Below are 15,257 nucleotides of genomic sequence, written 5' to 3' on the forward strand. Positions count from 1 at the left end.
GAAAGGAGCGGCCCATCTATCATCTTCTCCCTGTTCATTCTTGCTTGTTTGTTTTCTAATCTCATTCCTGTTCATCCCATCTAAAGAAAGCAGTTATCTCCCCATGACAAAATGATAGTAAGGGCATGTAAAAGGATGGATTATACATTAAAAATCTGTGTGAATAATTTATGTTAAAATACTTAAAAATTTCTATAAAAAATTTCATTCCTATGAAAGGAGAGAATTGAAAATCAAGCATTTTTACATATGTACATAGAGGTATAAATTCACAGAAAGGGTTTTAAATAGACCTAGTGGACTCTGTATAATATGTACTCATTTTCTAAATCTAGAGAAGCTATAATAAGACAGTACATCGTACGAAAATAAAAAGTGGTTTGATTTTAATAAAACTGGGGAAGAATGAAGTAACATGATTCACTACAGATATCAGTAGAGCCCTAAGACAGGAACTGGTGAGCCCCAGTTCTGATATTGACAATTTCATGGAGAATTCAAAATTTGGAATAAAAACAAAGACATTCTTGTCTTTCAGATTTTAGCTGATAAAGTCCATGTGCTTAATCCTTAGACTACTACTATGACTACCATGTGATGTAGGAATTTTCATGTATCTACTCTGCATTATAGCAAGGGTACTTGCAAAAACATTACACCTTTGTTCCCTAGAAGTTTATTTGCTCCCATTGGTGCTATTCCTCCAGATAGACACATTATATAGAAAGGTCATGATTAGAGTTGTATCCCAGACACTATGCTCAGAATAACTTAAGGCTTTAGATATAAACAAATGAGATCTAAAATGTGAAGGGAAGAGAAAGCCCCGCACTGTCTCCACAAAATGGAAATAAGAAAAAGATAGAAATCGGAACTTGCAAAAGTATTTTTGAGAAAAAGTTCTTAAAAGGCATCGGTGGATCTTTAACAACCCTGCAGTACCAGGACGTTTTAAGTTTCCTTTATAACTAAATAACTAGAATAAGTACTTTAACAAAATCCACAGGGAACTCTGAAAGGATAGTTCCTGTAAAAATTTTGGTAATTAAAAAAATTCGTAGTAGGCCAGCCAAGTGAGAAGTATGCCAACATGTATGTTGGACTGAACTCCATGGACAACAAAAGGTAGCTTAACAGTGGAGGGAGGTGTGCTTTGTTTTACTACCCAAACCCTTTGTGAAAGTAAAAATGTTTTTGATAGTAACAGTGGACCCTTGAGTTACAACTGGCCAGATGAACAACTTGGGTTATGACCAGAATTTTAGTTTTAATTTACAAAGTCTTGAGTTATGACCCGAATGCTGGCCACTTGTGCTTCCAGATGGTCTCAGATACACATCTAACCCTTAAAGAGTTCTGAACTCTTTAAGGAAAATGATAACATCCTTTCCTGTGTGGGGTTAACTGAGAAACCCTGGGCCAGTGTCTCTCTCAGTACACTGAGATCTGCCTGTGTATAACAGAGAGACTTTGAAGGCTGTGTAGAGGAGCTTGAGCCTTCACTGACCAATTTGAGCTACAACCAGCCCTCGAGAATGAATTGAGTTCGTAAGTCAAGGGTCCACTATATTTGTATAGGAATGATTCCCCATTCCCAATTCTCTTCCCTGTACTCAGCAATACTGTCGTCATATCAATTCTGGGAAGTTAATTCTCTCTATACTTGTGGCTATGGTCCTCCACATTGAACTTTCAGTAGAAAACCACACCAGGAAAGTTTTATTGCTTGAATACATGACAGCATTGGTAGATGGGATTATTACCAGTGTCTGGCATTTTCATTATCGAGCCCACTTACAGCCATGAGAGAAAGTCTGCAACCTTGTCCTGCACTTATGGTACTAATAAATGGTAGACTTTCAACAAAAGCAAAATTTAAGCTTAAAAAATTGAAGTGTTTTCTAATGAATAGCAGTTTTATTCCAGAAGTATTTTTTAAAAAGCTTGAAGGAGGGCCAGGGATTTAGCTTAGTGGCACCACGCCTGCCTCGCAAGCACAAGGTCCTGAGTTCAATCTCTGGTAACAACAACAACAAAAAAAGAAAGCTTGAAGGGAACTTTAAAAAAGGATGACTTGGGGCTGGGGATTTAGCTCAGTGCTTCCGCCACCGCCTTTGCAAATACAAGGACTTCAGTTCAATCCCCGGTACCAAAAAAAGGTAAAAAAAAAGATGACTTGGGAAAGCACCAAATCAGAGATAATAACAAATTAAGGCCCATATGGAACATTGATTTTTAATAGGGACAAGCAACCAATGATTTTACTTTTATTTTTTTAGGTGCAATTTGTCAGGACAGTTCAGGTGTCTTGGAGAGGAACAACACTAAGTATTCTGAACCCAACTGCTCATTGAGGTATTTCAGCTTAGTTGAGTTTTTAATAGGTTCCCAAAATATTCCTTTGACTTCCTCCAAGTAAAACTATTAAACTGTTCTTAAAAAGAGAAATGAATAAGGCTGATTCACTGCTTTTCTTTGTGCTTGGCTGAAGAATGTTGGGGTAAAAAGTGAAGGTGGTGACTGGATAGCCAGAAATCTTAATATTTCCCATTTTTAATAAGTTAATGCAAATGAATGTTAAGAGCACGGTAATAAATACTCTCTTTATAGTATTCAGTAACCTAAGGTTAAATGTACCCATGTTACATCTATTCCTGAAGAACTTAGTGGTGGGGGAAGTATAAATTCTTGCTGTTCAAATAGTTTTTTTTTTAAATTTGACTCAAATTTAATTGTCACATACATCCATTTTTCTATACACAATTATAAAAATCTTCATCTAATAATCACAATCATTCTACTTTTTTTTTTTTTTTTTTTTGGTACCGGGGATTGAACTCAGGTCCTTGTGCTTGCAAGGCAGGCCACCGAACTGCTGAGCTAAATCCCCGGCCCTCATTCTACATTTTTATTGCTTCTCTTTTCTTAAGATTAAAGAAACTGAAGCCAGGGATTTAGATCAGTGGTTCCGCCACCTGATTTGCAAGTGCAAGGACCCTAGTTCGCTCCCCAGTACCAAAAAAGAAAAAAAAAAAAAATTTACACAGCAAGAAACCAAAGTAACATCTATAGCTATAGTTTAATTTTCTCAATTACTACTCTGAACACCTAAGCCTGCCTGCCTGCCTGTCTCTATCACACACACAGAGTGGGCAGTTAAGAGAGAAAGGAATACATTTCTTTTATTTGGTCTGATTTAATAGGGCATAAGAAGCTGCCTAAAATATTTGCTTTAATGTTAATGATCATGGCTGGCATTCCTGTCATGCAGGAAGGAAACCCAATTTTCAATCATAATTGGTTCACTTGTTCGTCTGGAGTGGAAAAAAATAAGAGCTATTTATTTTTTAAAGCAACAAGGCCTGAATACCGTGAGGCAATCTCAGATTCGGAGTCCATCTACTTTCCATTTAATATGTAGTCCTCAAGTCTGAGGATGGCAGGGTCATTTTTGTGGATCAAAAGTGGTAACACATGTCAGTGAAAGGAGGGGGATCTAATTTAGGGAAAGTATTAAGCTAAATGATCAATGTGAAATTTTAACAGTCTTGGTAACAAAGAATCATAATTTGTCAAGTTTCAGAGGATAAAAGGAAAAAAATCTCACTTTCAAGCACTTTTCAAGTACCTCCAGAAAATCTGCCATTAAAATATTGCTTTTTTTTCTAATGTTTTCCCTTTTTTCTGGTGAGGTGGCTAAGCATAAACTTCCTTTACTTTCTGTCAACCAAACCCTGCCCCACAGGTCATCGTGTGTGAATTTTAATTCATATCTGACAGAAGCATAGGCCTACAAGGTTATCTGGAGTGTTCATTATAAACAGTCATTTTCTCCCCATGCGTAACAGTCTCACAGAAAGGGGAAAACATGACAGCAAATGCAGTTTCCAAATGTCCCCATTCTGTGTAAGGTCAGGTGTCTTACCAGTTCAAGTTTTGGTAAAGATTTCTGTACATGCTGATGTTAACTACTGCGACAATTATATTACTGAAAAGGATAAAATAACCCGTATGCCTTTGACTAACCCAGTGATCAAAATGCATTTTAACTTCAAAATATTCAAGACAGAAATATTACCTAAACCCTCACCCTTATATTTAAACAGCTATTAATATAGCACCTTCTAAAAGAGGCACTGTTTTAAATAGGCACAGACCAAAAAAATAGTACTCTAAAAATACTGTTGGAATTCACTAATATATCCCATGCCACATAAATTACTGCTTTTTCTTATTATAAAAATATCAATACCCTTAGATACCAATCTGTTAAACATAAATCACCAAAAACATTTCTTAAGTTTAGAACACTGCTCAATTCCAAGATAAAACATGCTTTAAAGTTAAAAAATAAATTAGAGATGATTGTGAACCTAAAGCTGAAGAGAAAAGCATGTATAGTATACATTTAATACTATATACAGATAAATGCTATGTACTTTAGATAACTGTATTCTTAGGAGTATGTCTACAAAAACAAGTATCTCTTATTTTTACTACGTCCAAAGTCTGAACACCACAGTTTGTAATTTTTCTCATTGTAAAAGGACACCGTTTATGCAGCTAGAGATTTATAAACTAAGTAAGTTAATACAATTCCCTAACCTGTCCCTGTATTTTTCACCATGGATCTATTTTGGCAATATGGAGGTATATCTTTCAGACTGTTACAGGTCCTACCTAGGAAGGAGCGACAGTGAAGGATTTCTGTAACGAAAGTGGCCCATTCTACCTGGTAGTGATACAATCGACACCGTTTTCTTCAAGACAGCGCACGTTCAAGGAAAAGCTGATTTAAAAAAAAAAATTTCCATTTTTCACATTACCTCAAAACTGTGCACCTTAATTCTACCAAGAGTACACAAACATAAGGAAAGAGTCCTCCACAGATGCATTCACGAGCCTGTAATTTCAACATAAAGTGCTAAGAAATGAGTAAGGAGAGCGGGGAATATCTCGAGCTGTACATCTTGCTGGAGTTCAGCATTCGGATTTCTGCTTAGGTTCGGGGTGATCATCCAGGTTGGCTAGGTGCTCATTTGGCCCATCTGGTGTCTCACCTGTGACGGCTAAGAGGACGATTTTCAGCCACTTCTGCTTCAGTTCCTCGCTGTCGGCAGCAAAGCTGTGCACGGACTTCGACTGGGTCAGTTTGAAACTGTGTGGCAGGTCTGCGCTCCGTGGCATGTCGTCCACGATGTAGCCCAGAAGTGGAATTGTGGCCTGTGCTCTGACATCCTGGGCAGAGAATACGGTGCCTTAGACAGTGAGATGTGTCAGCCTTTTACGTGTGGTCCCCGCTTCTTCCTACCAAACCTCTCTTCCTACCGCTGTGCCGCCCGGATGCACATCGGAGCTCCGGGCTGGAGGAGGACCCCAACACCCGCTCACACGGCCCCTTGCCCACCATAATGCTGGCTGAAGCCTCAGCAAAGGAGGGCCTGACGTCGGAAGAGAGGGGAGGAAAATGACTGCTATCTCACTGTGTAAAGCCAGCAAGCCTTCACGCGGAGTGAAAAATAATACTTTATTTGGTGGTCTATTCACTTAGCAACTCACTTATGGAAAGGGTTAGGTATTTTGGTCTGTTTCTATAATAACTTGACTAACCATTAGAGTAGATGTAACAGAAGTGTTTAAAATTTTTAGTTTCCAAGGTGAGTGCATACATGGTTTAAGGGTGGTTTGTTTCTTAAGTGCTGCACACTTGGTGTTCAATTTTACTGGAAGTTAAGCCTGTGTAACAGCTGTCCCCACAGATTTATCTCAGATGCACACAGTTACAAAATTCAAGACTGACCTAAATCTTTCTTTCCACTCCAATTACTTTTGTTTCCATTGAGCACAGAACAAAACCAAAAAGCTGCCCTAGTTTCCAGGCATTAAAAAGGGAGCTTTAACAACTTCTCTTTATGCTTTCCTAACTCAACTCACCTTTTCTCAAACCCACTGAATAGGAAGAAGAAAGGAGGCAAACACTCCAAGGTAAAGAAAACAGTGACTCTAAGATCAATTAATCAGCATATACAACAGACTCGATTTTAGCCGGGCATTTTTCAGTTTTAACGAGACACAGTGACACTGCCTAAGATCTTCTGCTCTCCAAAGGTGCAGTGGAAGGATTTTTATTTCTCTGTCCACAAGCCCTCCCTCCGTCCCTCTGAGGGCTCTGTCCCTTCAAGCGCAAGCCGTTTAGCTACCTGGGGGGCCCCGTACATGTACAGCACGAGAGGGTCTTGCTTGGGGATCACACACCAAGCTTTCTGCCAAGGCTTCGACTTCTCCATGTACTGAAGAAAGCTGCATACCACGCTGTTTCCTGAGACTTCTGCCGATTCGATCTAGAAAAATATAATGGAGAAAAGAAAAGAAGCACACAACAAACCAGATACAGAAGTAAATCACCTTAAGGGAAACAACCATAAAGTTCAATATGTTTATGTAAAATACATTAGATCATCCACAAAAGATTCATTTGCAATTATTGTTTTAAACTCTTCTGGGTGGATCTAAAATGTCACCCAAGAAGTCTAAGGTGCTCGGAGGTGGGGCAAGGTTGAAGACCTAGAATAATGTATTCTTGTCCAAAGCTCTTCTTTTTTTTTTGTTTTTGTTTTGTTTTTTGAGACAGGGTCTCTGACCTCGAACTCACAGCGATCCTCCTGCCTCAGCCTCCCGAGTGCTGGGATTACAGGTGTGCGCCACCATGCCCAGCCTCCAAGGCTCTTCTTTACAGCTGCCGTGGGGTGAACAGCTATTCTCTGCCACATACTCCCACCATGCTGTTTCTGCCTTGGAGCTAACTCACCATGCACTGAATCCTCTGAAAACTGTGAGCTGAAATAAACCTCTCTTCCTCTAAGTTTTGGGTGTGGGTATCAGGTATTTTGTCCTGGCACCAGGAAAGCTCACCAATACACTCTCTAACATGGAAAAGTATTTTAAGTCAACTTTAACTCTTTATTACTAGATTCTTAATTTTAAATTTAAAACATTTATCAATTGCTTCCTATATAAGTACTTTTCATGATACATGAATTATTTCATTTAATACTCACACCAACACTGATGGATTAACACTTTATCTCTGAAGCTGAGTTTTTAAATAGCTTTCCCAAGAGTACAGTTTTTAATTTTATGAAAAAGATTTCATAACCAAATAAAAATAAGCTATTACACTGTGTATTGATATCATCAAAGTAGTTATTCAGTACAAGACATAAACCAGATTCTTACAAAAGGAAACAGTTAACTTTTTAACAAAGATTAGTACAAATGAAACAAATTAACATATATATTGAAGAGCTTTTAAAACAATAGAATATATAATCTGGGGAATTATTTGAACTTCTTATTTCTCTCATTTTGCTCTGTATTCTTTTTTTTTCACATAGAAGAAACTGGGTGATATTTGAGCTTGTGTGTTTGACTCATTTCACTGAGCATTACATTCTCAAGTTGCATCGTGTACCCAGGAATGCCTCAAGTTTATCTTTAATGGCAAAGTAGTACTCCATTGTGTGTAAATACCACATTTTCCTTATCTGTTTATCTGCTGCTTCCAAGACCTAGTTTTATAAATTGTGCTACACTAAACCTGGTGATGCATGTATCCCTGTCATATGATGACTTTTACTCTTTGAGAAGATACCTAGGAGGGGAACAGCTGGTTCAAATGATATTTCTAGTTTTAGTTTTTTGAGGATGCTTCCACACTGATTTACATATAACTGTACTAGTTTATAATCCCACCAATAGTGTAGCACAGTTCCTTTTCCCCCCATATCCTCACCAGCATTTGTTATTAGATTTCTTTTATTCTTTTTTTGTACTGGGGATCAAACTCGGGCCCTTGTGCTTGCGAGGCAGGTGGTGGAACCACTGAGCTAAATCCCCAGCTCTGTTATGAGATTTCTTGATGATGGCCATTCTCTTTGGGCTAAGATGGATGGTATCTCAGTGTAGTTTTTTTTGTTTTTTGGTACCGGGGATTGAACTCGGGACCTTGTGCTTGTGAGGCAGACAGTGGCAGCATTGAGCTAAATCCCCGGCCCCTCAGTGTAGTTTTAATTTGCATTTCTCTGATGGCCAGTGATGGTGACCATTTTTTCATGTATTTACTGGCTCTTTGTACTTCTTCTGAGACGTGTCTGCTCATTTTGGTTACTTGTTTTCTGATTGGGTCTTTTATTTTGAATTCTTTATATATTCTAGATGTTAGTTCTCTGTAGAACAGCTGACAAAAATTTTTCCTCATTCTGTAGGGTGTCTCTTCACAGGTTGGTTTCCTCTGCTGTGCAAAAGATTTTTTTTTTTGTGGTACCGGGCATTGAACTCTGGACCCTGTGCTTACTAGGCAGGCAGCAGAACCACTGAGCTAAATCCCCAGCCCCAAAAAAGACACGGTGATATATTGTTTTTGTTTGTTTTTTGTTCAGAAGATTTTTAATTTGACATAATCCCATTTGTTGATTCTCAGCATTATTTCTGGTGCCACTGGGGCTCTGTTCAGAAAGTCCAGGCTTATGCTTAGGTCTTCAAGAGTTTTACCTATTTCATCTTCCAGCAAATTAGTTGTTTCTATTTTAACATTTAGATCTTTGATCCACTTTGACTTTAGTTTACTACATGGTGAGATGTATGGTCATAGACTCATCTTCTGCATGTGGATATACAATTTTCCCAGCACCTTTTCTTCCAGGCTATGTTTTTAGCCCCTTTGTCAAAGATCAAATAGCTGAATGTGCCTGGGGTTGTTTCTGCTTCTGCTGTTCTGTTCCATTGACCCACATGCCTGTTTCTGTGCCGGGACTATGCTGTTTTAATTAGTGTAGCTTTAGAGTATACAGTAACTTCAAGTCTGGAATTGTGATGCTGCTGAGTGCATTTTTGTTATCCAGGATTGCTTTTGCTACTCTGAGTCTCTTCGGATTCCACGTAAATTTTAGAATTGTTTTCTCTAGTTCTGTGAGAAATGTCATTGGTATTTTCATTGGGATTGCATTAAATCTGTTTATCAGTTTTGGAAGTATAGCTATTTTGATTATGTTGCTTCTACCTATCCAGGTTCAGGGGATAGTTTTGCATTTTTTTGATGTCTTCCTCAAATTCCTTTCTCAGTCTGATGTAAGTTTCATTGTAGAGGTCTTTCATCTCTTTAGAGGTTAATACCTAAGTACTTACTTTTTTGATGCAACTGTGAACAGTACTGTTTTCCTAATTGCTTTTCAGTGAGTTCATTTTAGTGTATAGAAATGCTATTGATTGTTGTGTGTTTATTTTGTGTCCTGCTACACTGCTGAATTCGGTTATCAGTTCTAAGTCTTTTGATGGAGTTTTTGGGTCCTATAAATAAAGGATAATGTCGTCTGCAAAAAATGATATTTTGGCCTTGTCTTTTCCTCTACATGTCCCTTTTCTTTTGCCTGATTAAAAAGCACAGTCAGTCAGAATCCAGACTTTGCCTTGTAATCATGGTGTTCACACAATGCAAGAATAAAAATGCAAAAGGTAAAAACTTCCCAGCAATGTCCTAGTACCTGAGAAAATTAAAAGCATCTTCATTGTAATGAAGGTTGGAAAAGCCAGTTTTTAGCACAACAAATGCAAAAGGTAAAAACTTCCCAGCAACGTCCTAGTACCTGAGAAAATTAAAAGCATCTTCATTGTAATGAAGGTTGGAAAAGCCAGTTTTTTGCTTTGCTTTCTAACACATTAATCATTGGCTAAAAGGGAATAAGCCCATTTTATTAAATGACTTTTATTAAATGGATGCATTATGGAAATTTGCTTCCATTTCTCTCTGAAGCCCTTAGGTCCGTGCTATGCCCTGCATTCATGCTGAACACACTGCAGGGCACATGGCAGACTTACGTGGTGCCAACTAATGCGTGCTCAGAATGGCAGTCAACAAACTTCTGTAAAGGATCAGAGAGAAAATATTTTATTCTTTGCAGGCTCAGAGACCAAACCCAGGATATAATGTAGGTATACTTAGGTAAAGAGAACAAATGTCCACCAGTTTTTATTGACAAAATTAACACTATTACTTAGTAAAGCTTTTTCTGGTAATTTTGTATAAATCTATGAATAAGAATGGAAAGGAGATAACAGTTTCTCCCCAAACTGCTGGTTTGCAAGCTCTTGTGTCACCTGTGAAGAATGGCACAGAGTGTCCAGCGATCTGCGATGGTAACAGTGCGTGACTGTGTTTTTGTGCATGGCTGTTATGGGGACAGGCGACTAATGTCACCACTGGAAGCTGGTGTAGCACTGGAGGCAGAGGGCTGCCTGCAGCTCAGCTCCAGCCCGCCACCTGCTTCTGTGTGGCCTGGGAGGCAGGGGGAATTTTCACAGACGAACATTTACAGTCAGCATGGTAACAGCCAACACTAACTTTGGACTTCCAGTGAAGTGAAATGTTATCTTCTCCTAAAGAGAATCCTGTTCGTCTGAGTAGTAGATCCATATTATAGAAACCTGCACACTCAATAATAGTTTGAATTTTTATCCTAACAATGGCTCAGCAATTGAAAAAGATTAAAAATGAAACAGATTTCAGTGTATTTGCAAAGGTATTTTTGTCCATGAAAATTTGTGGAAATTTGTTTTCTTAACCCATTCACTACAGGGCCAGACATGCACGATGGTTTCATCAGGTGGCTTGGGCATCCTGTGTGCACCACCAGTGCGTCAAGCCGGCGGGGACATGGGGAGTAGTCTCCGATGTGCATTAAAGTTTATGTGCACCCATGCTTATCTCCTAACTCGTGGACTTTACACTCCTATCTGTTTAAATAAGTTAATCTAACAAGTAACTGATTAATTAAAAGTATAAAATCTTCTAGAAAACTAGCCAGGTTTTCACAAGCATCCTGAAACTTAGTCTTAAGAAACTTATTCTTAAAATACAATTCCTGACTCATGCTATGCCAGTCCCAGCAGTTGCTGCTGCTATGAAGTCTTGAGGAAGAAGCTATGTTCCTGGAGGCCAGTGAAGACTGTCTTCTCAGCTGCCTAGCACTCTGGGAGGCAGAGGGAGGTCTGTAATTTCCATCCCGGCTTGGGCAAATCAGTGAGGCCCTATCTCTATAGAATAAAGCGTTATTTTTATTCTTTGGTACCAGGGATTGAACTCAGAACCTCAAGCTTGCCAGGCAGGCACTGTGCCTCTGAACTAAATGCCCAGCCTTCAAAGTAGAATTTCAGAAAGGGCCTGGGGATATAGCTCAGAAGGCCCTGTGTTCGATTCCCAGTCCTGCTGCCCACCAAAGCCTTCCTTCCCTTTCTGTCTAAGAAGGCTCTCCCTGGTCTGCCATAAAAGTAGCATCTATATCTCAGGAGGATTCAGGATTATACTTAGTTAAACTTACAGTTTGTGGGGTTCTATTTTTAACTTCATATGAACCTTGAAGTCTAAGCTCCTCTTCCCAGTAAAGGCCTCTGTACTTGTAATGTTGTAAAAATCACTTGTAAATGTTCAATACGCAATGATTGATTCTTTAAAATTTCCTCCAAATGGAATGTATCTCTTGATTTAGATGCACAGAAGTGTGATCGTTATCTCCAGGCTGCCCTCACTTTAGTCACCCATTATTTTATTAGCTTTGGATGTGAAACTCTTCAGATACAGACTACATCAGAGTTCCTAGGCATGGAGGCCTAAATAGATCAACTGACCTTCCTTCCTTTTTTTTTTTTTTTTGTACCGGTGATCCAACTTGGGTCCTTGTGCTTGAAGGCAGGCAGTGGAGCCACTAAGCTAAATTCCCATCCCCCTTCCTTTCTTTTTGAGACAGGGTCTCACTTTGCAGTTCAGGTTGACCTTGAACTCACTATGTAGTCCTGGCTGGCCTGGAACTCGTATTGATCCTCCATCACAGGTGTGCACAACTATTCCCAGTTTAAACTGACTTTAAAACATGAATCAAATTCACTTGAGAAGCTGGGTGTGGTAGCACATGTTTGTAATCCAGGCAATTTGGAAGGCTGAGGCAGGCAGACCACTAGTTTGAGACAAACCTGGGCAATACAGAGACTTAGCAAGATTCTGTCTAAAAGTAAGAATTAAAGACTAGAGGGCCAGGGATTTAGCTGAGTGGTTCCACTGGAAGGTCCCAAATTCGATCTCCAGTACCAAAAAAAAAAAAAAAAAAGAATACTATAATTTGGGTGTTGGGAGAGATTTTAATTAACATTTTAATATTTGGCTATAGCTACTACCACAAAAAATCAATACATCATTTAAAAAAATTAATATCTCATTCTCAAGTGTATGTTTTTTCTCCAAGTATATGTTAAACACAGCAGCCACCCTTTATATGACAACCAAGGAGGATCCCAAAAAAGCAAAACAGAACAAAAATATGACTATTGCTCATTGTTACCCCAAATGTTAAATACTAAGAGAAAGATAATACATTACTTGTATTCCTTGTAGTAGAAAGATAATACATTACTTGTATTCCTTGTAGTTAAAGAGAATTTTTGATCCTTGTATAAAAATCGACAAGATATCCGGTATTTCATACCTCTAAAATTCCTTTCCTTTTCTTTTCTTCACTGTCTGTGAATCCACTTATTATTTGATAACAATCTTTACAAACTTTGCTCCATTTTCCCCCGTCATACTCCAGTTGGGCTTTGTAGTCAGAACACTTCCAACAAACCACCTGAAATTTTAAAAGAGAAAAATGAAGAGTGAATAATCGTGTTCAAACATTAGCAACAATCAACTATAGGTAACGATGACAAAAAGCAAAGGTCGATTTATTAGACTAAGAATCTCCCCACTGAACATGAGGGGTCCACTCCAAGGTGCTGGAATGCTGTCCGCGCTGGGCTCCTTGCACCCTTTTCTTCCAAGCTTCCAAAAGGCACAGTCCAGACTTTTGTCCTTCTGGATGCTCCATTAATCTCTTTCCAAAATGTGCTTGAGATGTTCCCTGCCCTGGGCTCTACACTCCACCCCGTGCTTCTCAACCTGTCCTCCCCAGTCCTCCCTACAGCAAGGTATAGCAACGACACCTAACCAGCCGTGGCAAGAAGGAATCATAGGAATCGTTCTGGGACTCCCTCACTTTAATCCACTGGTTCACAACATTAAGTTTTGCTGGTCTACATCTACACATTCTATTTGTCTAGGTCACCCAAGTCCAAGTTAGCAGCGTTGCAGTGGGGACTGCTCTTCTGGCTTCTACACTGGTGTTCGGGGCATTCCTACTGGCTTCCAGTCCTGCCCTCTTCTACCCGACTCCAAGCTAATTTTCAAATGGCCAGGTGCTCTTTTAAAAATGCTAATCTGATCTGGTCTTCTTTGGTTTAAAATCCTTCAGTCTTCCCTCTGCTCCTGATTGAAGAACACATTGCTAATCACTTCCACAGAGTTCCTTCCCTCTTCTTCCCCTGGCTCTGAATCCTCGGTGATGCCTTCTAACCGCTCTGGAAATGCCATGGTCCCTTCCTCTCTCCTCTCCTCTCCACTGAAGTCTCATAATTCTTGCTCATACTTCCGTATTGGCTTGACTTTCACTTCCTCAAGGATACTTCCTCCACCTTCCAGAAGAGCGCATGATTCTGATCCCTGTACTTTCATTCATAGCACTGATTATATTATTCTCCTGTGATTATTTCATTGTTTGTCTCTTTTGTTAGGCTATAAAACACCAGGGGAGATTGACCTTGGCTATTTTGCTTACCAGGCACATAATGCACATTTATAGAATGCCCACAAGTGAACAGTCATGTCAAACAAACTCATTGGTAAATGTAAAAAACTTTACTTTGACAAAGATCTTTGCTATCAATTTAATTTTGATTTGACTTACTGAGGCAGTTGTGTAAAGTCAGTCTTAAGAAGAGGCAGGAGTCGTGCACAACTGTAATCCTAGCACTCTGGGAGGCTGAGACAGAAAGATCCCAAGTTCCAGCCCAGCATAGGCAACATAGTGAGACCCCCTTCTCAAGAATGAAAAATAAAAAAGGTCTAGGGATATAGCTCAGTGCTGGGCTAGAGTTCAGTCCCCACTTCCAGGAAGAAAGAAAAAGAATAAATCTGCAGTGTAAGAACTGCTGAGTTAGGTATGGTGGTGCACACTTGTAGTCCTAGCACTTGGGAGGCAGAGAGGAGGATGGAAAGTTCAAGGACAGCCTGGACTACAGAATGAGACCCTGTCTTGAAAACCAAAAAAACATACAAATAATCTACTAGATCATAGATCATGACATTGTAATGCCCATTGCTGTGTTGACTTTTTTTTTTTTTCTACTAGGGATTGAACTCAGGACCTTTCACTTGCAAGGCAGGCAAGGTGCCCCTGAGCTAAACCCCAGCCCCCTATGTGTTTACTCTTTCTTAAGAGAAAGGTTATAAGGTATAATTTTCAACTTGATTTATAAAGCTCCCCGAATCACTGCTGCCTCTCTGTGGCTTCAAGTTTTGTTCCTCTTTTACTCTATCTGAAACACAGTCTGATGGCTGATCAAACCACACTCAAGTTATGTTTATACGGAGCACTGTTACTTTTCCACACAGTGATGCACCCCTCAGTTAACTGGTAACCAGAAATATATTTTTGGATGAGTGTTACAGCTTGTGTCTAGATGTTCTCCCAAAGCCTCATGTGGTCTTAGCTGGGGCTTTTTAAAAGGTGGCTGGATCTAGGTGTGTAACTGATTCATGGTACAAGGATTGAGGGCGTGAGTGCTACCCACCCTAAGTAGTCTGGATAAAAGGGGCAGAAAGATACTGTTAAGGGCTCTTGTCTTTGCTACCAATTGTGGGTGCCAGGAACTGTTCCTCCTCCGCAGTGCCCCTATGCCAAAACCACCCTGCCTTGGAGCCAGCCGATCATGAACTGATAACTAAAAACTGTGAGCTGAAATAAACCTGTCCTCCTTTAACTCTGGGTGTCAGGTATTTTGTTTCAGCAAGGAGAAAAGTAACTAAGAAAACTAGTAACTTAAAATTTCCCAAATAGCCATCAAATACAAAAAGTATTAGAAAACTTGTAAGTTTTTTGTTTGTTTGTTTGTTTTGTTTTTTTTGAAACAGGGTCTCACTATGTAAACTGTAATCCTAGCACTCTGGGAGGCTGAGACAGAAAGATCCCAAGTTCCAGCCCAGCATAGGCAACATAGTGAGACCCCCTTCTCAAGAATGAAAAATAAAAAAGGTCTAGGGATATAGCTCAGTGCTGGGCTAGAGTTCAGTCCCCACTTCCAGGAAGAAAGAAAAAGAATAAATCTGCAGTGTAAGA

General features: G+C 39.4%; 1 protein-coding gene across 4 annotated transcripts in view; it reads right to left on the bottom strand.

The window, feature by feature from the left end:
* Window positions 1-4,429: 4,429 nt before the first annotated feature.
* Window positions 4,430-15,257, bottom strand: part of Fgd4 (FYVE, RhoGEF and PH domain containing 4) — a 123,927-nt gene continuing 113,099 nt past the window's right edge. For 3 of the 4 annotated variants that reach the window (XM_010628510.3, XM_010628507.3, XM_010628508.3), the window contains exons 15-17: window positions 12,531-12,671; window positions 6,201-6,341; window positions 4,433-5,238 (exon numbers count right to left, since the gene is read on the bottom strand). In XM_010628510.3, the coding sequence (XP_010626812.1) occupies window positions 4,981-5,238; window positions 6,201-6,341; window positions 12,531-12,671 (540 nt within the window). In that variant the 3' untranslated portion in view covers window positions 4,433-4,980. Of the gene's footprint in view, window positions 5,239-6,200; window positions 6,342-12,530; window positions 12,672-15,257 lie in introns of all 4 variants that reach the window. The other variant, XM_010628509.3, reaches the window with a different exon arrangement.

Source organism: Fukomys damarensis, unplaced genomic scaffold (genome assembly GCF_012274545.1).
Source record: "Fukomys damarensis isolate Sample0158 unplaced genomic scaffold, DMR_v1.0_HiC HiC_scaffold_15, whole genome shotgun sequence".
Lineage (NCBI taxonomy): Eukaryota > Metazoa > Chordata > Mammalia > Rodentia > Bathyergidae > Fukomys > Fukomys damarensis.